The sequence below is a fragment of the Sturnira hondurensis genome, unplaced genomic scaffold, assembly GCF_014824575.4.
Source record: "Sturnira hondurensis isolate 20B ecotype Veracruz unplaced genomic scaffold, ASM1482457v3 Scaffold0024152, whole genome shotgun sequence".
In the NCBI taxonomy this organism is placed as follows: Eukaryota; Metazoa; Chordata; class Mammalia; order Chiroptera; family Phyllostomidae; genus Sturnira; species Sturnira hondurensis.
In genome coordinates this window covers 5033785-5056484 of record NW_028096783.1, presented here as the reverse complement: position 1 = coordinate 5056484, position 22700 = coordinate 5033785, and the positions used below count along the sequence as shown (strand labels likewise).

Sequence of the window (22700 nt, the reverse complement as noted above, 5' to 3'; positions counted from 1 at the left end):
GGCTTAGGAACCTCCAGGACATCTTTAAACGTTCCAACATCCGAATTATAGGGGTACCAGAAGGGGGAAAGAAACAGCCACGAGTGGAAAACTTATTTGAACAAATAATAAAGGAGAACTTCCCCAGTCTGGCAAAGGAAATAGACTTCCAGGAAATCCAGGAAGCTCAGAGAGTCCCAAAGAAGTTGGACCCAAGAAGGAACACACCAAGGCACATCATCATTACATTAGCCAAGATTAAAATGAAGGAGAGAATCCTAGAAGCAGCAAGAGATAAGAGGACAGTCACCTACAAAGGAGTACCCATCAGACTGTCAGCAGATTTCTCAAAAGAGACCTTACAGGCAAGAAGGGGCTGGAAAGAAGTATTCCAAGTCATGAAATCCAAAGACCTACAGCCAAGATTGCTTTATCCAGCAAAACTTTCATTTAGAATGGAAGGACAGATAAAGTGCTTCTCAGATAAGGTCAAGTTCAAGGAGTTCATCATCACCAAGCCCTTATTATATGAAATGTTAAAGGGACTTATATAAGAAAAAGAAGATGAAAAATATTAACAGTGAAAGGACAGCAAACACACAGTTATTAACTACCACACCTAAAACAAAAGCAAACCAAGAGGACAGCTAGATCAGGAGTGGAACCATAGAAATGAAGAACACCTGGAGGGTTAGAAACAGGGGGGTGGGAGGGGGAGAAGGGGGGAGAAGGCACAGAAAATAGCATAGATGGTAGGTAGAAAATAGATAGGGGGGAGGGCGAGAATAGTGGGGGAAATATAGAATCCAAAGAACTTGAGACACGTGGTTATAAACTAAGGGGGGGGGGGAATGGTGGGGGAGGGAGGGTGCGGGTGGAGGGGATTGAAGGGGGGAATAGAACAACTGTAATGGTATAATCAATAAAATATATTTTAAAAAAAGATAGTGGTATTGGCATAATATTTAGAAATATGCAGACAAATTCTAGAAAAACAGTTTGAAAGCATTTTAAGTGGTTGCCTCTGGGGTGTGTTTCTTTTCTTTTTTAAAATTTATTTTTCTTGGTATGTAATGGACATACAATATTGTGTAAGTTTAAGGTGTGTAGCATATTGATTTGATACATTCGTGTGCTCAGTGTGATTATCGTGGTATGGAATGTGTGTGTGTGTGTGTGTGTGTGTTTTTAACGATTTATGGATTGATTGGTTGACTGATTGATTTTTAGAGAGAGAGGAAGGGAGATTGGAGAGAAAGAAACATCGATTTGTTGTTCTATTTATTGATGCATTCATTGGTTGATTCTTGTATGTGCCCTGACTGGGGCTCGAACTCGAAACTTTGGCGTATCGGGACAATGCTCAAACCAACTGAGCTACCCGGCCAGGCCAGGAGTGTGCTCCTGTGTGTGACGTTAGATAGAGTCGCAAATACAGCCAATTAGGAAACTAAGCTGGAAGGATCCAAAAGTGGCAGGAGTGTAGAGAATGTTTCATAGATAATGTTTAAATGTGGCAAACCAAGAAATGTCAGTTTAAAAACACATTTTTTTGAGTTAAGAGATTTACACCCAGAAGAACCACATCAGGAAACTGTTAAAAGTGGGCACATCTGTGGAATTTGGATTGCGATCTCTTGCTTTTATTACAAACCCTTCGCACTGGGTACGAGGTGGTTAGGCCTACCGACCTTTACATGCCGTGACCCACAGCCGCATCCTGGACTGAAGGCCGGTGTGTTAGAGAGGCTTGCCTGTCGGGACATGCTGACACCGCACCTGCCCCATCCACCTCCCTGCCTCCCTTCCCAGATGCCCTTGACAGGGAGTTGCCGGGGAAGCCGCCATCCTGTTTGTGGGAAGTTTTGTTGCTTTCCCCCTCTTGGGTCTGAGCATGGGCGTGGATTCTGGTAGCGGTGTGACCTTTTTACCTCACCGTGAGCTCCTGTACTTGGACCCAAGGCTGGAAGCAGGGCAGCGGGTTCCACCATGGCATGGTGGGGCCTCCCAGGCCACTGCCTTTCTGCTTCGTTGGGTTAAACATTGGCCAAGCAGGGCCACTGGGTGCGGTGGGATGCAGTCTTCGTGCTGCCCACAGCACGAACCTTCCAGAAGGTGCAGGGGGCCTGTGGGCCTGGGGCTTTGGTGGCCGGAGGAGGGGCCTTTAGAAACTTTCGCCCAGCCACCCGGTGGCCAAGCACGGCCCTGGGCTGGGCCTGCCTCCCTGACACCTGGGCATCTACCCGCGTCGAAGATGACTCAGTAAGTGGACAGCTGCGGTGCCCGGGTGTGGACGGGCTGGCCGGGTGAGAGAGTTTGGAGCTGCAGCTCCTTTCTCCGCACAGAACGTGAATGGCTTCGAGGAGGGCCTGGAGTTTCTGCCCGTCAACAACGCCAAGAAGGTTGAGAAACGAGGCCCCAGGCTCTGGATGGTGCTGGCAGCTGTGGTCCTCGGCGTCCTCCTGCTGTCCCTCACGGCTGGCCTCCTGGTGTGGCACTTCCAGTGTGAGTAGAGTAGGGCAGGGGATGGGGGGTGTGGGGTGGCTCCACCTCCTCCCTTAAGGGACAGACCAGGGCCCGCCTCTTACAGACAGACACGAGGATGAGAGTAGAGGGCACAGTGGCGGTGGGCGGAGGGGTCTAGGGCTCTGTCTCCCCTGGCCCTTTCCAGCCACAGCAGTGGGGGGTGCGGGGGACTTGGTCAGAGCTGGCCCACAGGGCTCATGCGTCCATGGCCCCTCTGGGCACCCACTCCTGTGTCGGTCAGTTCCGTCGCTTGTCCTGCTCTGGATGCCGGTAGAGGCCTGGCCCACAGCATCCATGCCCTTCAATGTAACAGCTCCCCCGGGTTGCTGAGGGCAGCCTGTGGACATTAGGGGATGGGACGGGGGTGATGGTACTTCCTCTGACTGTTCTCCTTCCTGGCCTTGCACAGACCGGAACATGAGGGTCCAGAAGATCTTCAATGGCTACCTGAGGATCACAAACGAGAACTTTCTGGATGCCTACGAGAACCCAAACTCCACTGAGTTTGCAGAGCTGGCCAACAAAGTGAAGGAGGCGGTGAGTCCAGGGACTGGCCTTGGGTCCTGTCCCTGCTGTGCTCCCTGGGGGGGGGGGAAGGGCACCCAGAGCCCAGGATGGAGGGAGCGGCACCGGCTGGGGCCCAAGGCCATCACTGCTCTCTGGCCTGTGCTGAGCCTTGTCTCCTTCCCGCAGCTGAAGCTGTTGTACAGTGGGATCCCGGTCCTGGGCCCCTACCACAAGGAGTCCGCAGTGACTGCCTTCAGGTGGGTGCCGGGGAGGGGGCTGGGTGGGGGCGGTGCTGGGATTGGGGTCAGTGTGGTGTCGCATGTGGGACAAGAGCCTTGCGGCCTGCAGGGCGATGGAGCTACAAGGTCCTGGCTTGGCGGACCGGTTGCCAGTCCTGTTCTGTCCTTGCTGTGACGTAGCCCACACAGCTCTTCTGTCTGGGCGGCGTGGCGATGACCAGGGGCACCTGGGTGGGCGGCATGCTCTGCGCTGTGCCTGCCACATGGGCCACTCGGGATTGGCAGTGTGTCTTTGTTATTGTTCCACATTTGGGTTTGGGGCTGTGCCTGGCCTCTCGGAGAGTGGGAATGAGCCGGTGCCCAGGGCCCGCCCGCATCTCAGACATGGCCCTGTCTCCCCAGCGAGGGCAGCGTCATCGCCTACTACTGGTCGGAGTTCAGCATCCCCAGCCACCTGGCCGAGGAGTCTGAGCGCGCCATGGCCCAGGAGCGCGCCGTCAAGCTGCCGCCCCGCGCCCGCACACTGCACTCCTTCGTGCTGACCTCGGTGGTGGCCTTCCGTGAGTGCTGTGCCACCAGGGGCAGGCGAGCAGGGGGACCATGGCAGGGGAACTGCCACCAACTTGCCGGAAGAGGGGACAGCGTGCTGGCCAGCCCCTCCCTTAACGGAATAAGGAAGCAGGAACAAGGAAATAGACCAGATCAGTAAATACTTTATTCTCCCTCTTGTGTTTCAGCCACTGACCCTAGAACAGTACAGAGCAACCAGGACAGTAAGTATCATGCGCTCCTCCTAGAGGAGGATTGGGATGTGGCCAGGGGCCCCTTCTACTGAGGTGTCCCCAGAAGTCACACGTTTGTGATAGCCAACACCTCCCTTTGCTTGTCCCAGGCCGTGAGAAGCCCCCTGCTTGGTCTGTCCTGAGTCCCAGACAATTGGGGTGGTTGGAGAGGCCAGCCCCAGGGCACCCCTCCTTGCAGGGCTCTGGGCTGCTGACGCTGCTGGCTCTGCCCAGCTCTGCCCCACGCCCTCTTGTGTCCCCCACAGACAGGTGCAGATTCGCCCTGCACGCCCGAGGCAGGGAGCTGACTCGCTTCACCACACCCGGCTTCCCCGACAGCCCCTACCCGTCCTTCGCCCGCTGCCAGTGGACGCTGCGGGGGGATGCTGACTCCGTGCTGAGCCTCACCTTCCAAAGCTTTGACGTTGCGTCCTGTGACGACCGTGGCAATGACCGGGTCATGGTGTATGACACCCTGAGCCCCGTGGAACCCCGCACCGTGGTGCAGTGAGTGTCTGGAGGGAGCAGGAGGGGCTGTGAGAGTTCGGCAGCTGCCTCTGGGGGCTGGGCCTCTGGGACGGGTTGCAGTGCAGGTGGCAGACATGGCATGTGACTGTTGGGCACAGGCCACTGCAAACCTACAGGGGAGGTGCCATCCTCAGCAGGAGCTTCAGCAGGGCCTTCAGGAGAGACTCGTCTGCCCTGGCCAGTGGGGAGGGCTCGCTGGTCCCTGGACACCAACAGGCGGGGCATTCTGCCTTCACCTATGGAGGTGCAGCTTGCTGCTGTCCAGCGTGGTTTTGTTGAGGCCAACAGGGCAGGGGACGGCCGCCACTGGAGAAGATAGTTTGTTACCCACAGTTCCCGCGAGGGGGGCCACCTGGGGCGATGAGGGGAAGCGCCCGGGACAGCCTGGGGCCAGAGGACACTGGTGGAATACAGGGTGGTGCAGTGTTGGGGAAAGGTGAGGCAAGGCGGGGCCTGTGGCCGGATAGTCCCAGTGGGCTCTGGGGCACAGGGCTGTCCCTCGGGCTGCCCTGGGTGTGGGGTGAAGCGGGCAGGTAGAAGGTGGCCTGGCGTGTAAGAGCCGCAGGGAGCAGGTTGTGGGGCTGCTGTGACAGGCGTGGCCTTGGGCGAGTCTACACCATCTCTAGGAATTGCTCAGCTCTGGCAGGGCGGTCTCTCCAGAGTCAGCAAGGCCAGGGTCATGGGGACTGGGAAGGCGTAGGGTTCCTGCCCAGGAGGTTGGGGTGCGGAGATGAGCGCCACCCCTACCTGCTGCCCCTCTGGACGGGGCTGCCGTCTGTCAGAGGTGCAGTGGGTGGGCGCACTGCCCCCTCCCCAGCTCTGCATGGCTCCCTGCGTGCTGTCTTCTTGAGCTGCCGTGGGAGTGAGCCGGGCAGACGCTCGTGATTAACAGCGGGCTGGCATTCGAGCCAAACCGCGGGACAGCCATCTGCTGCCACAGCTGAGCAGTCAGGACTGCTGTCTACACACCGTTTGTGTGCAGGGTTTCTTTCTCTCTCTCTTTTATTTATTCATTTATTTTTAGAGAGAGGGGAAGGGAAGGAGAAAGAGAGGGAGTGACACATCCATGTGTGGTTGTCTCTCACACGCCTCCTACTGGGAACTGGCCTGCAACCCAGGCTTGTGCCCCGACCGGGAATCGAACCAGTGACCCTTTGGTTCACAGGCTGGCGCTCAGTCCACTGAGCCACACCAGCCAGGGCTCTAACTTATTAATTGTACAGCAGATAAATATATCTCCTGAAAGGAAAAAGTGGACAAACACATGCACACAGAGGACAAGCATCACACACAATCTCACTTTCTAGAAGTGATCACTGTTAGTTTCCTGGCGCACATTCTTCCAGACTTCGGTGCTGTGTGTATGTCTGTGACTATATTTAAATGTAGGATTATACAGCACCTTAGGTTTTGTTGTCTGCTTTTTAAAAATGAAGTGTACAGGGCGGGGCAAAAGTAGGTTTACAGTTGCTCGAATGGACAACACAATGACTAGTAAATGATAACACAAGAATGAACTGTGTTTCACATACGACTGTAAACCTACTTTTGCCCCACCCTGAGTGCGACGGTCCTTCTGCATCAGTCATTGTGTCCCCAGGCGCCGTTTTCCACGGCTGCGTGACATGGTGGAGCTCAGAGGCAGGGGACGAGGTCACTGGCTGTGTGGGCTCTGGGGCCTGCGGCTGGGGTTCGAACTTCTGCCCCGGCGCTTATTGGCCGTGGAATCGTGGGCTTGCTGTTCCAGCTCTCCCTGCCCGGCGCCCTTATCTGTAACTGGCCCAGTCGTCTTCATAGAGTCCTCATGAAGCCGCCCGAGTTACCAGATACACAAGCATGTAGAACAGCCTGGCCTGTTCTTACCAGGTGTTAGTCATTCATGCTGTTACTACTGTTGTTATTATTTAGCCTGTAGTCTACTTAACGAATCCTCTACTGTTAGGATGCCAATGTTTCTGAAGTCTTGCTGCTTTAAACAGTGACAGTCTTATAACTAAATTCTTAGGTGGCTGATGGTTTTGTGTGGGGCGGGGTCTTTGACCCCACCCTTTTGGGATCAGAACCAGGGTTAGGGAAGGGGTCCTTGGGCCTCTCTGCTTCTGTTCTGTTCACTCTTGCTCATGCCTGCCCCCTTTTGCCCCCACAGGCTTTGTGGCACCTACCCCCCCTCCTACAACCTGACCTTCCTCTCCTCCCAGAACGTCCTGCTCGTCACACTGATCATCAACACTGAGCGGCGACACCCTGGCTTTGAAGCCACGTTCCTCCAGCTGGCTAAGATGAGCAGTAAGGAGGGCCGGGGCCGGGCAGAGAGGGGCAGCAGGGCGTGGTTAGCCTGAGTCCAGGCAGCCATGGGCCAAACCCTGTGGTGAACTGACCCAGGTCTGTGTCAGAGGTTTGAAGTCACAGGGCCCTTCGCCCCCACCAAAGCAGTCAGCACTTGGCATTCCCAGCAACTGGCTGTGGGGCCTCCGGTGCCCGCCTGCCCCCCAGCCCAGCGCCCACAGTCCCCATGCTCCGTCTCCTCTTTCCACTCAGGCTGTGGAGGCTCCTTACGTGGAGCCCAAGGGACGTTCAGCAGCCCCTACTATCCGGGCCACTACCCTCCCAACATCAACTGCACTTGGGACATTGAGGTAGGAGCTGCAGGGGAGGAGGCGGGAGGGGTCAGGGAGATGGGGAGAGAGGGGAAGAGGAGCGGGCAGAGGGAGATGAACTCCTTGGCCATCCAGGAGAGGCTGTGGGTCAGAACCCCACGTGGGCAGGGCTGTGAGGGCTGACCTGCTGCAAGGTCAGCAGACCCGGACTTGAGTCCTCACTCCTCCATGGCTGACGGCGGGCCCTCGGGCAGAGCTCAGCTTGCTTCCGAGATGTGAGGCTGCAGGTGGCTGTGTCCCAGCCATGCAGTCAGGATGAGGTCGCAGTGTCCGTGGGCAGCAGAGAGCGCCCTTGTGGAATGAGTCCTGCCGTCTATCTCTTTTTCCTTCCTTCGATGTGTCGGGAGAGCTCTCCAGCCTTCTTCAGCCACGTGACAGTGTCCCTGGCCTCTGCGTCCAGACTTCCTTCCACACACGTCTCCGACCCCTGCTGCTCTGTGCGGCACGTTGCCCACGTGTGCCGGAGAAGAGCAACACAGCAGCCTTGCTCCCAGCTGCCTCTGACACCCTGGGTTTGGCAAATAGGGAAGGAGGCAGCAGAGACCAGCAGCATCTCTCCCTGCAGGTGCCCAACAACCGGAATGTCAAGGTGCTCTTCAAAGTCTTCTACCTGCTGGAGCCCGGCGTGCCCCTGGGCTCATGCCCCAAGGACTACGTGGAGGTCAACGGGGAGAAGTGAGTGCCTGGGGCAGGGGCCCACTGGGGCGGGGTGGGGGAGGGGTTGGCCTGCTGCTGGTGCCCTGGGGCCTGCCCAAGCCCGAGGGTATGTCACCTTCCTACCGTCACCCCGCACTGCAGGTTTTGTGGCGAGCGGTCCCAGTTTGTCGTCGCCAGCCAGAGCAGCAGGATCACCGTGCACTTTCATTCGGACCAGTCCTACACCGACATGGGCTTCTCAGCCGAGTTCCTGTCCTACGACTCCCATGACCGTGAGTGGCTCTCTGGGAGGAGGAACTGGCTGGAGGGAGGGGCCCGGGGCGGGCTCTCCGTGCTGCATTGCCTCAGCATCCTGCTCTCTGGGTTCAACGATACCCGGGAGGGTGATGGTACTTGGATGAGCAAGCCCCTTTGTTAAGTGACTAGGCTGCCTCTGCAAGGAGACAATGGCCTCCTCTCAGCTCTGTCACTGGCCTGATGGCACCAGTGTCAGACACCCTCACACTTCAGAAGCGTGGAAGTGTGGTGATGCTGTTTGACACAGAAAGTATCGCGCTGTGGAGCTGCCTTTTCTGTGTTGCCAGTGGGGAGCCTGGCACTCAGGGGACATGGCTGGCTGAGCACCCAGGGCAGGAGAGCCGAGTGCATGGCCAGCCAGACCCTCTCTACCTTGCCTGGAGCTTCCTGGGGTTTGGTCACTGGCAATCAGGAGGGACCCTGGCCAGCCTTCCTGCACTGGCTCTAAGAATGTCGGTGCCCTGGCGTGGTGGGCCGGGAGGCCCTTGCTGGGGAGCCAGCTGCAGCCCAGCTCCTCTCTGTGCAGGGCTGGCTGGTGCGTTCTCTCTTTCCTCCTCAGTGTGGCGGGGAGGTTGGCTCTGGGGGGAGGCGAGGCAGGGAGCCAGCTGCCAGGGCCGAGGCGGTGGCACGACTCCAGGCCTGCCCTCTCCCCTGCAGCATGCCCAGGGAAGTTCATGTGTAACACGGGGCGCTGCATCAGGAACGAGCTGCGCTGCGACGGCTGGGCCGACTGCGCCGACTACAGCGATGAGCTCCACTGCCGTGAGTGGGGCTGCGCCCGGCCGTCCTCTCCTGCCCTTGTTGTGCCCTGGCGCCTGCCAGCTGAGCTGAGGTGGCGGGAGGGTGTGCCCACCCCCTCTGCAGACATCTAGCCCCTTCCTCTCTGCTGTTCAGAGCCTTGCCTCCTGTGGGTGGGCCACAGCGCGTTTCTGCTGGGCGGAGGTCGGCTTCCTTAGCCAGTGACTCTGGGCAGTGGGTGATGAGGGAGGCTTGGGATGTGCATCCCCATGAGCCTCGTCGGCTGACTGCTGCCCTCACTCCCCCTCCCCACCCCAGGATGCAACGCCACCTACCAGTTCACCTGCAAGAACGAGTTCTGCAAGCCCCGCTACTGGGTCTGCGACAACGTGAACGACTGTGGGGACAACAGTGACGAGCTGGGGTGCAGTGAGTGCCCACGGGGGTGGGGGGCTGCCGGGCTCCTGCGCTCTGTGGCGGCTTCCAGCCCTGCTGAGCGCTTTGTGCTTCCCAGGCTGTCCTGACGAGAACTTCAAGTGTGGCAATGGGAAGTGCATCCCGAAGAGCCAGCAGTGTGACGGGCAGGACAGCTGTGGGGACGGGTCTGACGAGGCCACATGTGACCGCGGTAAGGCCCCGCTGGCCCACTGCGCTTCGGGGGCTTTCCTCCCAACCCGAGGGAGCGCCCTGAGCATGCCCATAGGAAGCGGGGCCAGAGTTTAATAAACAAACCACCTTGTGGCCTGTGTGGCGAGAAGGGGCTTCCATAAGGGGAGACCCTTCCAGAAGGTGGAGAACCGGAGGCAGGGATGGAAGGCCAGCGGGCGGCAGTGTGGCTGGGCGGGGCAGGCCGGAGCCAGGTGTGTCGGTGGGTGGATCGCCAGGTGGGTGGATCGCCAGGCGTCCAACGGAGAGCCACAGAGGGACTGATCTTCTCCCCGCCCCCTCCTCCACAGCGAGCGAGGTCACCTGCACCAAGCACACCTACCGCTGCCACAGCGGGCTCTGTGTGAGCAAGAGCAACCCCGAGTGCGACGGGGTGAAGGACTGCAGCGACGGCTCCGACGAGAAGAACTGCGGTGAGCAGGGCCGGACGGGCTGGCCCCCTTGGGAGGTGGGAATCTCGCCAGCGCCTCCCTCACCCACTTCTGCCCTGGTGGGAGGGTGTGGCTGCCTGCAGGGAAGGGCCACTGTGCTGATTTGTCGATTGGCACCGAGGCTCTGCCCCAGGGTGCATTCCGGGCCTCAGGGCAAGGCTCGGGGCAGATGACCAGCCAGTGCCCCTGGGGAGGGCTGTTGTCCTGGCCATGGTGCTGGGCTGGCATCTGCTTTCAGACCTGGCCATGGCCATGGGAGAGTGGCGAGCCTTGGCTTTTCCATCCCAACGGGAGGGAGGGCACAGCCTACCAGACCCCTGGCAGGGTTTCACCCCGCCCTATGCTCTGATTGCAGCCTCCTGGGTGTTTCAGAAGCACTGGCCCAGGTTAAATGTGAGCACAGCTGCGGCTGTTCTGTGCTTCACGTCACCTACCCACTGTTCTCTGCAAGAACCCCGTCTTTTAGTGTTCAACGAGGAAATCTAGGCAAATGACACCCTTAGACAATGTCTGGAGGGCCCTGAATGCATTTGTGCAGGCGTAGGACAGGGGAGTGTGAGGGAGCAGGGCAGAGGGGCCCTTTGGAAGTCAGTGGGTCTGAGGCCCAGAGCTCCTCACTTGTAGGGGTCCCTCTTGGCATCTCTGTTTCAGCAGTGCCATGTCCGCTGCAAGGCAACCACCCCATCGGGGCTCTTGTGGGGCCTGGTGGGGGGGCCTCACCTCAACTCACTGTCCTTCCTTCGGTGCTCTGTCCCTGCAGACTGCGGGCTGCGGTCGTTCAGCAGGCAGTCCCGGGTGGTTGGAGGCAAGGATGCAGAAGAAGGCGAGTGGCCCTGGCAGGTGAGCCTCCACGCCCTGGACCAGGGCCACCTGTGCGGGGCTTCCCTCATCTCTCCCACCTGGATGGTGTCCGCAGCGCACTGCTTTGAGGACGACAGAGGATTCAAGTGAGCCACTGGGTGGGGAGTTGGGGGGCCTCCCCTGTGTATTTAGGGGCTGGAAAGGCCCTGTGTCTGTGGGTCATGCCAAGGGGGGGTGGCACCGGGGCAGGACCAGGGCTGCAGCGGTTGCAGACACCCCAGGATGGGGCTTCTAACTCTCAGTCAAGCACCATCTCGGCGTCTTTCCTAACGACCCGGGCGGGCAGGTCCGGTTGTGTCCGCATTTCACAGAAGCGCAGGTTCAGGGAGGTGAGGACCTTAGCACAAGGCTGCCCCACCATTGGGTGGCAGAGCTGCCTCGGACCCAGTGAGTGGATCCCACAGTCTCTGTGGTTAGTCACTGTGCTCACGGGGCCCCTGGGCGTTTGTTCAGATGGGCCTTGTGGTAGCAGCGTGGCTCTGGCGTGCCAGGTGGCCTTGGGCAGGTCAGTTGCACTTTTCAGGCCTCCGGTTTCCTAGGCTCTGGTTTTTCAGTGGTGATGGGGACAGTGTTTAAAGATTTTATTTATTTTTAGAGAGAGGGGAAGGGAAAGAGAAAAAGGAGAGAAACATTGATGTGTGGTGTCTCTTGAGTGCCCCCTACTGGGGACCTGGCCTGAAACCCAGGCATGGGGCCTGACTGGCAATTGAACCAGTGACCCTTTGGTTCCCAGGCCTGTACTCATTCCCCTGAGCCACACCAGCCAGGGCTGAGTTCTTATCCTTAGAGTTGTGAGATGTAAATTCGACAACACAGCTAGAACACTGAGCCCTGTGCCTGCACACAGTAGGTGCTCAGTGCATCGTAGCTTCAGGTCCGGGGCAGTCTCCAGCCTGGCAGGGGAGGCTCACCAGGGGAGGGCTGCACTGGGGTCTCAGCACGGAGTGGGGACAGGTGGCCCAGGGCTGGGCTCTTTGTGTCTTAGCTCCAGCCCACTCAGGCCCCCTGGCAGTAGGCTCTGAGAGGGGACAGCTTGCTCCTGCAGGAGGGGCCCGAGGAGCAGACATTCTAGGGGAGTCTTTGGGGCCTTCCTGCTGACACAATCCATGAGGGACCCTCCGCCCTCCCTGACGCCCTGTTGCAGGGAGTAGAGGGCAGCCATGGGCTTTCAGGAGAGATGGGGCCTGTGGCACAGGTGAGGGAGGTGATGGCCAAGGCCAAGGTCTGGAGGGCGTGGGGTTGGTGCTGCTGTCCCGGGGGCCACAACCTGACTGTCTTTTCTCTTCCCATTTTGTCAGCTTTACTCTAAGTTGACTCTGGGCAGAAATGATTTTCCTTCTTTTGGGGGTGATGGGAGCTTCCTTAGGAATGCTTTAAAATAAACTTTATTTTGGAATATAGGTAAGCTGCAATATATCAGAATCCCTACATGGCCTTCACCCACCTCCCCTTGCTGTCGACACTGGACGCCCCCGCGGCTCCGGCCCTGCCCACCCACACCCAGGCTCCCCTGGACGAGCATCAGTGTCCGCCCCGACTTCCTCTCTGCTCCGAGAGCCGGGCCTGGCCACTGCTTTGCAGTCTATGTCCGGGCTCCCCGGTCTCCTCTGGACTGTGACAGCCTCTCAGTCTGTCTGTGTTTGTTTTTCGTGACCTGGGCAGTGTGGAGGCCAGGCATCTTGGGGAACGCCCCCCGTGTAGTTGGACTGGAGTTGGTCTCGTGGTGAGACTGGGGTGACGAGGTCTAGGGGACATCACATCGCATCAGCGGGGAGATGACATTGCTGGTCCCGTCGATCTTGGTCATTGGGTGCAGTTTGCCTCCCAGGAGCAACTGTTTTCCCCACTTCCCACATGCTTCTCTGTGGCTGTGAGTCAATTTGGAATTCTTCCGTAAGAAGATCTGTCGCTTCCTCCACTTTATTTAACCATCTGCCCCTACTTCTGTGGACCCGGGTGTTTATGTTTCGGGCCATAACCCAATGCCCGTCGTTGCCTTCGCTGCTCACGGGGTTTCAGGTCTGACTACCAGGAGCTTGCCGAATGTGTCCCCCTGTCCCTTTGACACGCCCCATTCTTTTGTCTGTTTTGAGCCACTTTCTTGGGTCCTGGCACTGCCGGCTGCTTTGGGCTCTCTTGTGCGTGCCCTGGCCCAGCCTTAGAATGAGCCCTTTCCCCAAGGGGCCGTGGTGGTGGTGAATGGTAATTAGAAACCAAGCTCTGGGCTCTCGGTGTCCTCATTGTCACTCCCGACCCACGGCTGCAGGGCCCTCAGTGGGGCAAGCTAGGACATACTGGGCCTGCTTCCCTCGCTTCATCACGTCGTCCCTTGTGTCCTCCCCCCACCTTCTGTTGACCATCGGTCTTCCCCAATTAATACACTCAGCAGCCACTGTTGTTACTAGTCTGGGGAGACCAGAGGTCCCAGGGTGGGGGACGAGATCTGTTATGTGTGCATATGCACCAACACATGTGAAAATGTGTGTGCACACACATGTGCACACAGTAGGCACTAGGCTAGAACGAAGGGCAGGCTTCCTGGGGCCCCCATGTAGAGTTCAGGGCTTTGCCCGGGCTGTGGGGAGGGCGGCTGTCGGAGCACCTTTATGAGCAGGGGCGTCCTATTTGAGTGTTGGAAGTGAGGACGTTTGTCACAGGACAAGGTGATGCAGACCTTCCAGGCAGAGGGAGGGCTGTGAGCAGAGGCAGGCAGGTGTGAAGCATGCGAGGACCTGGAGTGCAGTTACTCTGGGCTCATTTCTAGGTCAAGAAGCGCTCACGGGCTGTTACTGAGAGGCGGCGTCAGGTTGTGGTTAAGAGTGCAGGTTACCTGGGCTTGGGTCGTGGGAAATGACTTGTTAGCTGTGTGATCTTGGGCAAGCTACTTAACCTCTCTGTGTGTGAATCTTCACCTTAAAATGGGCGGCCCTGCCTTGAAGGGCCATTGGGAGATAAAATGCCATAAGGTGTTGGCACTGAGCAGAGTGCTTGGCGAGTGGTCAGCTCTGTCTGACAACTACCTCCAGTGGCCTGGCTGATGCCCGGCAGTCACTGCGGAACTAGGTGGCCCCCCTTTCCCCGCCGGTCTCAGTTTCCGGCAGGGGCGCCTACCTCAAACAGAGTAGGTCTGCTCATAGAGCCGAAGACTGAGGCCAAGGAACGGGGCTTAGGGAAAAGACTGCTGTCTCGGGTTTAACAGGGAAGACTTTGATAGGGTGGGGAGTCTTAGGGCACAGGGCTCAGCAAGAGCAAGGGTGACGAAGGGCAAAGGGATGTCCCTGTCAGGTGACAGGATCACAGGGAGACAGAGACAGAGGGGACAGAGGGCTCTTCTCTCTCTCCTACTTCCATCCACTGGGTCCTTGCCTCCTCCTCTCCCCCTCTCCCACTGCTCCCGCCTCGGCTCCCCGGGCCTGGGCGGCCTCAGCACCTCCTGCCTGATCTTATCGCCGCCTTCTCAGCACTCCAGAGTGCACTCACCAAAGCTGGAGTGGCCTTTCCAAAGAGCTGACCGGTCCTGCCAACCACTACATATGTGCCTGTCGTGGCTTGCAGGGCAGCATGGAAATGCCCCGGCATGGCAAACGTGCCCCATCGTCAGGCCCGTCCCATTGCCTTGGCCACACACTGGCCGGATGTTCAGTTCTGGGGCCACTTCCTAAACTGCGTTTGCGCTCTTCAAATGTGCCGCTCTCTTCCCACCTGTAGGGTTGGCCCCGGCCCAGTAGATCTCCAAGGCCTGATTCCAGGTCCTGACCTGCACGCTCCCGACTTGCGCCTCCCACGCTGTGCTCTTCGGTGGCCTCTGGCCATTCCTCTGAAGGACACTTGTCACTCTGTGCTGTCACGGGGGGTTTCCCCTGGTCTCTCCCCAGTCCCCATTTGGAGACAGACTCCAAAGTCTTCTCCTCAAATTCCTTCCGCTGTTGGACACAGCTCCTTAAAAGGCTGGATCACACAGGTGCTACTAAGCTGCTTCCACAGATGTTCACGTGTACTTTTCTGAACTGTCTTCGAATGAGCTACAGCCACCACATTTCTTCCCTAAGTATGTCACCTGCATCTAAGAACAAGGACACTCTGCCACGTAACCACAGCACAGCCACCACCTCCGGAAATGCCGGCCCCGGCCAGTGGACTGCTGGCATTTCGGAGCCTTCGGTCCTCCCAGTGTGGTCCGCTCTAGCTTCCTCCTAAATCTAGGATCCTGTCAGGGGTTATGTTTGTGTTTAGTTGTTGGTTTCCATTAGTCTGTTTTAAGTCCAAAACAGTGTCCCCAAGCCTGTAATTTTTGGTCTATGACACATTACATTTTTGGAAAGTCCAGCCCAGGTATTCTATGGAACATCTCTCATTTTGGGTTTTTCGGATTGTTTCTTGGTTGAAGTTAGGTTACACGTTTGTTGTAGGAAACACTACCTAGGTGATAGTACCTCCCTCTGAGGAAGCAGCTGATATCAGTGCGGATGGCTGAGAGATGTCTGATTTCTTGGTTAAGGGGGTGTCCCCTTTGTGAAGGTGCTTTCCCGTTTGGTTGTGAATAAGCGACCTCGGATGACACTTTGAAAGAATGTGGATATCGTGTTCCCCAGCAGCCCTCTGCGCCATGGTTTCAGCTTTCCTCGGTGATTCCTGCAGGTATCGGTTATGGCTGTGGCCGGTGCAAAGTCATCATTACACTGTTTCTTCTGTATTTGTTAGCTGGCATTTTTCTGTAAAAAATAGCTTTCCTTCACCCCTTATGTATTTTTTTAAATTATTTTTTAGACTCGGGATGGACTTGTGGAGCCACACCCCCCTCTTCTGTTGTTCAGCAGGCACAGTAAATAATCCTGTTGTTCATTTAAATGTTCTGAGGACCCTGATTTTGGCCGGGAGCGCCTTGTGCTGCCCGCCCCACCACTCACTTCCGGTGACCTAAACGTTCCGCGTTGGCTGTGCTCTTTCCTTGCGCCTGAAAACCTTTCCTTGTGCCGTTTCTCCAAGGAGCTGTGGCCCCTTTGAATGGAGAAGCATATTTAGAAACCAGTTCTGGGCGGTATTGGGAATGTGTTGCTTTAGGCCTTTGTGTTGGACAGACTGAGCCTTTACGGCTCCCTCCGCACTGCAGCCGCACGGGGCTCTTGCTTGGACCCCCTCCTTACTTGGAGCCCCCTTTCCCACGGCAGATACCTCCCACGGCAGTGTTTGGTCCTCGTGTGTTCAGGCCTCCAGCAAACGGGGCACTTTCAGAATTGCTATATCGATACTGCTACCAGCAATCAACGCCACAGATCAAGTTCAATGTCTTTTTCAATTCCTTTGGTCCTCAGAATATATGCCACTGTGTTAGAAAAGGATTGAGTTCTGTGTTATTTCTTCCTTGAACGATCAGATTAATAAGATATAATAAGGTATTTTTTGGTAATCAGATAAAAATGAATTGACAGAGGGAAACAAGGAGGGAACCGGGCGAGTGAGGTGGCGGGGTCGCCGGGCAGTTTGCAGCTGGGGGCGCAGGCCACAGGAGCCACGCGCGCCCCTGGCTCAGTGCCCGCCGCACTGCGCAGGTACTCGGACCCCACCCTGTGGACGGCCTTCCTGGGGCTGCACGACCAGAGCCAGCGCAGCGCCGAGGGGGTGCAGGAGCGTGGGCTGAAGCGCATCATCAGCCACCCATCCTTCAACGACTTCACCTTCGACTATGACATCGCCGTGCTCGAGCTGGAGCGGCCCGTGGAGTACAGTAGCACCGTGCGGCCCATCTGCCTGCCCGCCGCCACGCACGTCTTCCCCGTGGGCAAGGCCATCTGGGTCACCGGCTGGGGTCACACCTACGAGGGAGGTGAGCTGGGCTGCGCCCCGCCCCCACCCTGGCGGACGTGGCTTCTAGCAAAGGCGGAGATGTGGAGGCCGGGCCTTGGGTAGAAGGCCCGGCTGTGCCGCTGGGCTGAGTGGCTCTGATGCGGGGCTTAAACTCTGAGCCTATTTCTTCACCCGTCAAATGAAGATAGAAACATCTTCCCAAATGGTAGTCAGTGAGCGTAGGGACACTGTTGTGGAGACACCGATTTAGAGGCCGGTCGAGCTGTGCCTGCCTCAGCGGGTGGTGGGAACCGGCTGCCCCCTCTCCTCCTTCCATGTGAAAGCCATTAGTTGGTAAATGTCGTAACAGAAAACCCGGCTCTCAAGTGGTTTTTTAGTACATGACTGAGAATTCGTAGACTGTGGAAGGAAGAAGGAAAATATCCCGACTTTGGGTGGGCTCTAGGGCATTTGACAAAACCCCGGGGCAGTCTGCCAGCCTTACTCTCCTGCGCTCCTCCCGTGGTGGACACTCGATCTCGTTCGGCTGCCACCTCCGTCCAGGGGATGCGCTGTCCCTTGCCTAGACATTTGTCAGCCTCGGGCTTTGGGAGTCTGCCGAGCTTTGCTAGCCCAGTTATTGCTGTGGGGGCCCCTGGGGGCCGGGGGTGCTGCTCCCGGGCGGCCAGAGCTGGCTTGCCCAGGCCAGCGCGTGCTGCCATCCCCGCAGGCACTGTGGTGCTGGTCCTGCAGAAGGGTGAGATCCGAGTCATCAACCAGACGACCTGCGAGAAGCTGTTGCCACAGCAGATCACGCCGCGCATGATGTGCGTGGGCTACCTGAGCGGGGGCGTGGATGCCTGCCAGGTGCGTGCTGGGGACCTGAGCCGGGGCAGGGCCTGGGAATGTGGGCGGGGCATCTAAGCCTTGTCTCCCCTCAGGGCGACTCTGGGGGCCCCCTGTCCAGCGTGGAGGCAGGCGGGAGGATCTTCCAGGCCGGCGTGGTGAGCTGGGGCGATGGCTGCGCCCAGAGGGACAAGCCAGGCGTGTACACGCGGATCCCTGTACTGCGGGACTGGATTAAAGAGCAAACCGGGGTGTAGAAGCCGGGACCATCCACCAGCCGCCTCATGTGCACCCCTGCGGGCTGAGAACAGGATCGGGACCTATACCCGCAGAGCCCAGACTGAGCGGAATCCGCAGGACTCTGGAGATGGAGGACCTGCCTGCAGAGCCTGTTGCCTCTGCCGGCCTCTGAAGCCGGACAGGGGTGGGGGCAGGAGGACACCCGGATGCCGGGGAACAGAGGCTTGAAGACCAGAGCTTCTCCCTGCAGCCCTAGTCCGGGCCGAGGCTCCTTCGTGGAGATCTGCTTCCCCTGCCTCCGACCCAGGAACAGCTGTGACACTGCATCTGGGTGGGGCCGGTGGGGCGCTGTGGGCTCCTAGGGACACACTCTTCTGGACACCCGGGTCAGAGGGACCCTGGGAGACTGGCAGGTCTACGACCTGAATTGTTTTGCCAGCTCCTGGCGTGGAGTTCAGAGTGTCTGTTTGTGTGTATGAGTAAAATACTTTATTTCTTTTTAGGTATGTTTGGTCTTACTGGAGCTGGTGGGCTCCCTTCCCCTCAGTGTAGCCCCTGCAACCAGGCTAGGAGTGGGGCTGAGTTTCTGCTCTTCCCTGTAGCTTCCGAGACCAGGGCCTTGGGCTCTGCCAGGAAGGGTGGGGAGGGGGTGCCCCAGCTGTGGGGCTGGGTGCCCTAGGAAGGGGGAGGAGCTCTGTGCCAGGAAGAAAGGAGGAAGTAGGACTTTCCTTGGGGTGGGGAAGTGACTGGTGAATGTTGTGTGTGTGGTGTGTGATGAGTGTGTGTGCTCACACCTGCTGGCACAAGGGGTCCTGAGGCCTTGGAGGAGTCACGCTGCCTGCTGACAGGTTCTCTAGTGCTGTCCGTAGTCCTCCGAGTTTTAAAATACTCTTCTTGCTTGGGGTGGCCCAGAGGGACAGTACCGACAATCTAGGGAGGGCTCGGAGAGTTCTCGGGGTGTTTGAGGGGTTATACGAGCTGCGGCAGGGGAAGCAGCCAGCCAAGCAGAGAAGTCAAGTGGCCGTGTCATCAAGAAGGACAGGTGGTCTTTGCTCGTCACTGTATCCCAGCTCAGGCCTGGCTCCTCGGAGGTGCTCATACACGTCTGCCGAGTGAATGGTCTTCTCCCTCCATGAGTTTTAAAGACCAAGGGAAAGAATGGTATAGTGTGATTGAAGCAATCTGGTCAGACTTCATGGAAGGGGTGAGCTGCCTCTTTGATATCAGTCTGAGTGTTTTACACTCCGGAGGGAGGAAGAAGTTGTGTCTTGACGCCCATGGAAGCATTTCCCTCCCAGGGACGGGAGAGTTAGCCGTTCTTACCGAGGTGTGGAACATAGGAGCATGGATATGCTGTCAGAAGACTCCAGTGCAGATGACGCCCTGTTGTGAATAGCTGTCTCATAGGGAGAGGCCTCACTGGGGTCTGGTTCGTAAGTACACACCCCCTCAGGCAGCCAGGCCTTGGCCCAGGCAGACGTATTGGCTCACGCCTGGGGTTCAGGGAGGCCAGCCTGGCTCTCACCTGCTCCCAGCACCCTCTTCTCTTGCCCACCATTAGGCTGGAAACATCCTTGCCGGGTCAGAAATGCAGGCAGGGTCCCCAGCAGACTTCCTTGAGAAGGTGTCTCTGTCCCCTAATGGCACAGGGCCCTCGACATGCTCGGCTGCAGTTCACTGGGGCTCCTCAGGCTCATTTTCTTCCACCCGAGAAGAGGATCAACCCAGCAGTTAGTTGTTCAGGGTTACCCCACCCTCTCCAGGAGTCTCAGTGGTCTGCGGTGGAGGCGCTGGGCGTACTGTCTCTGAGTGTCCCTGTGTGGGGACAGCAGCACCCCCTGGTGGGTCTCAGAGGTGCAGACTCGTCCTGACGCTTCACCCAGCCCCGCTGCATCAGACTCCAGGTGGGTCCGGCCCCCCCGTGCTTCGGAGATTCTAAGGTAACAAACGTGTGCGAACCGTTGCCTGGTTGGGCGTCCGCGGGCTAGCAGAGCCAGCCTCGGGGTGCCCCGAGCTGTGGCCCTCAGGCATGTCCTGCAGTCCCGTCAGGAAGCTTCAAACATTTGACAACTGGAAGCACAGCAAAGGGCAGTGCCTTTAAAAAGACGGTGGCGTGAAACCCAGTACTACTTCTTTTTAAAAAAACATTTATTTTTGGAGAGAGGGGAAGGGGGGAGAGAAGCATCCATGTGTGAAGAGAAACATCAATTGGCTGCCTCTCGCACGCCCCCTCCTGCGGACCTGGCCTGCAACCCAGGCACATGCTCTGATAGGGAATCAGGCAACCCCCTTGGACTGCAGGCTGGTTGTCAATCCCCCAGCCACACCAGCCAGGGCCCCAGGTTGCTTCTCACTGGAGATAAGAACTCGTAGCTAGAGGGAAGGGAAGTCAAACTCATGGCTCTGAGGCTCAGCACTGATCACTGTAATGAAAACAGGAGCACTGGTGGTGTTAGTTGACAATGGAGAGATGACTGGCCTGGATCCACCCCTCTCTACTGAGGACAGTGGTGCAGGCTGGTGGTGGTGGTATACCCCCACTGCATTGGCTGGGGTGGGAGGCCTGCCCCGGTCCACTGCTGGCCTGCCTTCACCTAGGAGGTAAAGCATACCCCCACTGCATTGACTGGCTGTGGGAGGGACTAATGGCCAGAACCATTTTGCACACGTTTGCATTTTAAATGCAAGCAGTCCAGCTCCAAGCATGTGACAGAAAGTAAAATGTGATTTGTGCAGCCCAGCGTGGCTGCAGCCAGGGCTACAGCGCAGGGCATGGGAGGAAAGCACATTTGGAGACCCGTTCTTGTTGTCGCACTTGGAGTCGGGTGGTGAGAGCAAGACAGAGTCCCTCACCTGCTTCCAAATTCCAGTCGAGGCTGTCACTGCGCAGGGGCACAGTCCCTGCTCTGAAGGGCCTGGCACTCGGCTTAATGCTCCGTGTTGCTTTCCTTCAACTCTTAATTTTTTCTTATCCTGACAGGAGGACATGCTTATTTGATATGAGAGAGAAACGTTGATCCTCTTGTGTGTGCCCTGACTGGGATCGAACCCCTGACCTTTCAGTTTACAGGACAATGATCCTGGGCGACTGAGCCACACTGGCCAGGGCCAAATTCTTAATTTTTGAATAAGGTGCCCTGCATTTCCACTTTGTACAGGGTCCCCAAATTATGTAGCTAGTCCTGTAGTCTTATGCACATGGCATCTCTAGGGACCCTAAGGCGGTCTCAGGGTGTGGATCTCAGGGTGTGGAGCGAGGCCCAGAGTCCCTTCCGGGGTGGAAATGGCTTCTTCCAACCCCTCACTGCTTCCCTATTATGTGGGCTCTGGGGGCAGGCCTGCAGGCCCCTTCGGCAAACCCAGTAAAAGGGACTCTCAGACCTTTTGCTCCAGCTGCAGGTGTGGGACTCCATGGGGACTCCATGGGGACTCAGGTGCAGCTGAGGTCTGCAGGGCGAGAGGAGGTGCCAGGGGTGGGGCTGAGGGCTGGAGTGGCAGCCCATGTGTGAGTTGATGGCAGCAGCCCAGGCTTCCCCAGGGAGGCCCTGCGCTGTAGTTGGCTGGGTGCCTTCCTTGGGTTCAGTGAACCACAGCAGAGTCCTTCCTGGACCAACTCACCTTTTTCAGTTGTGAGAATCTTGAAACTACCCATCTTTCTAGTCCCCGCCGAATTACTTTGAAGTCTCTTAGTTTTTTCCACCACTAGTCAAAAGCATTTAAAGTTTTGTGACTGTTTCATCCTATGGCATGGACCTAGATTCTGCAGGAGTAACAGGAATACCTGGATCAGTTAGGACTGACTTTCTTAACCAGGTAAGGGCCCAGAAGTCAGCGGCCCAGGACCACAAGGGCTGGAGGGACGGTACTCAACCACTAGGGGGCCTCACAGGATTTCGCGTCCAAGATTCCGTGGGTAGTGGGAGCTGGCACTCACCTGCTGGCTCCATTGCCTTCTGGGGGTAGGCCGAGGCTGTGTGGTGAACTGGGACAAGAAGGACCCCACGTCCAGCTGTTTGTGGAAGGCTGTCTGCTGCTTTCCTGTCACTGTAGTGCAGTGAAGATGTCGCCCTACCTGTGGGTGAGCACCCAAGGGTCCCCAGCACAAAGCCTTCCCTGTCGGTCCTTTGGCCCTTTACTTCCCTCCCCGCAGCTGCAGTGAGGACCTGCTGGCCCTCAGACCCGGATAACAGGTGGCCTGCAGGTGGCCTGTGGGCAGCAGGTGGGTGTTATTTCTGAGCAGCTAGCAAGTGTGAGGCATCCCATTGAACACTCACAACTGGCAATGTGACATGGAGGCGGGTGTGTTGTTATACACACACAGACATTTGGGGGGAGAAATAGGTGTGTATTTTGGGGACCCAGCTAGATTATGTCACAGGGATGGGGCCTGTCTGTGACACAGGGCACCCTCTCCTACCCCAGGGGACCTCAGGTGCTCTCGGCTGTGATGCACTTGCCGACCATCTGCTTTGCCAGCCTGGTGGGACGTTGCTGTGAATTGGGTCCCTGGGTCCACCTAACCAGCAGGAGGGTGGATTTCAGTAGCCACCGCCACCCCCATGCGCCCTACAAAGCTGGTTGGGTGGGGGAGGGGAGGGAGAGTGTTGGGAGAGGTGGGCCAGGTCAGGTCTGGTCACTGGGCTGGGATTCTGCAGGGTGACAATCAGGAAGGGAGCCTGGGAAGCCACCAAATGACCCCCGAGAATGGTGGCATTCATCCCCAAAGCCGGAATCAGCTGCTTTTACATGGTGGGGTGGCCTGGCTCTAGCTCCTCACACGGCCACAACAAGCACGGGCCTGCCCGACCGGAAGGGAAGGTGCTGGGAGCTTCTGAGCAGCGGTCCTGCGTAGGTCACGCCTGAGTATCTGTGTGGTGGCACCTGCTCCTTCCCCCCATGAAAGATGCTGAAGAAAGAGCAGCTTCAACTCTCCCAGGGGCGTTTGTGCACCCCCTTCATTGC

General features: G+C 57.7%; 1 protein-coding gene across 2 annotated transcripts in view; it reads left to right on the top strand.

Annotated features, from left to right (window-relative positions):
• Positions 1-18240, top strand: part of ST14 (ST14 transmembrane serine protease matriptase) — a 41317-nt gene extending 23077 nt beyond the window's left edge. For both annotated transcript variants that reach the window (XM_037038202.1, XM_037038203.1), the window contains exons 2-19: positions 2325-2484; positions 2915-3042; positions 3199-3269; positions 3654-3811; positions 3989-4024; positions 4300-4540; positions 6708-6847; positions 7100-7197; positions 7784-7893; positions 8017-8147; positions 8830-8934; positions 9229-9339; positions 9425-9538; positions 9867-9989; positions 10768-10954; positions 16418-16692; positions 17383-17519; positions 17594-18240. In XM_037038202.1, the coding sequence (XP_036894097.1) occupies positions 2325-2484; positions 2915-3042; positions 3199-3269; positions 3654-3811; positions 3989-4024; positions 4300-4540; positions 6708-6847; positions 7100-7197; positions 7784-7893; positions 8017-8147; positions 8830-8934; positions 9229-9339; positions 9425-9538; positions 9867-9989; positions 10768-10954; positions 16418-16692; positions 17383-17519; positions 17594-17755 (2487 nt within the window). In that variant the 3' untranslated portion in view covers positions 17756-18240. The remainder of the gene's footprint in view (positions 1-2324; positions 2485-2914; positions 3043-3198; positions 3270-3653; positions 3812-3988; positions 4025-4299; positions 4541-6707; positions 6848-7099; positions 7198-7783; positions 7894-8016; positions 8148-8829; positions 8935-9228; positions 9340-9424; positions 9539-9866; positions 9990-10767; positions 10955-16417; positions 16693-17382; positions 17520-17593) is intronic.
• Positions 18241-22700: the final 4460 nt, after the last annotated feature.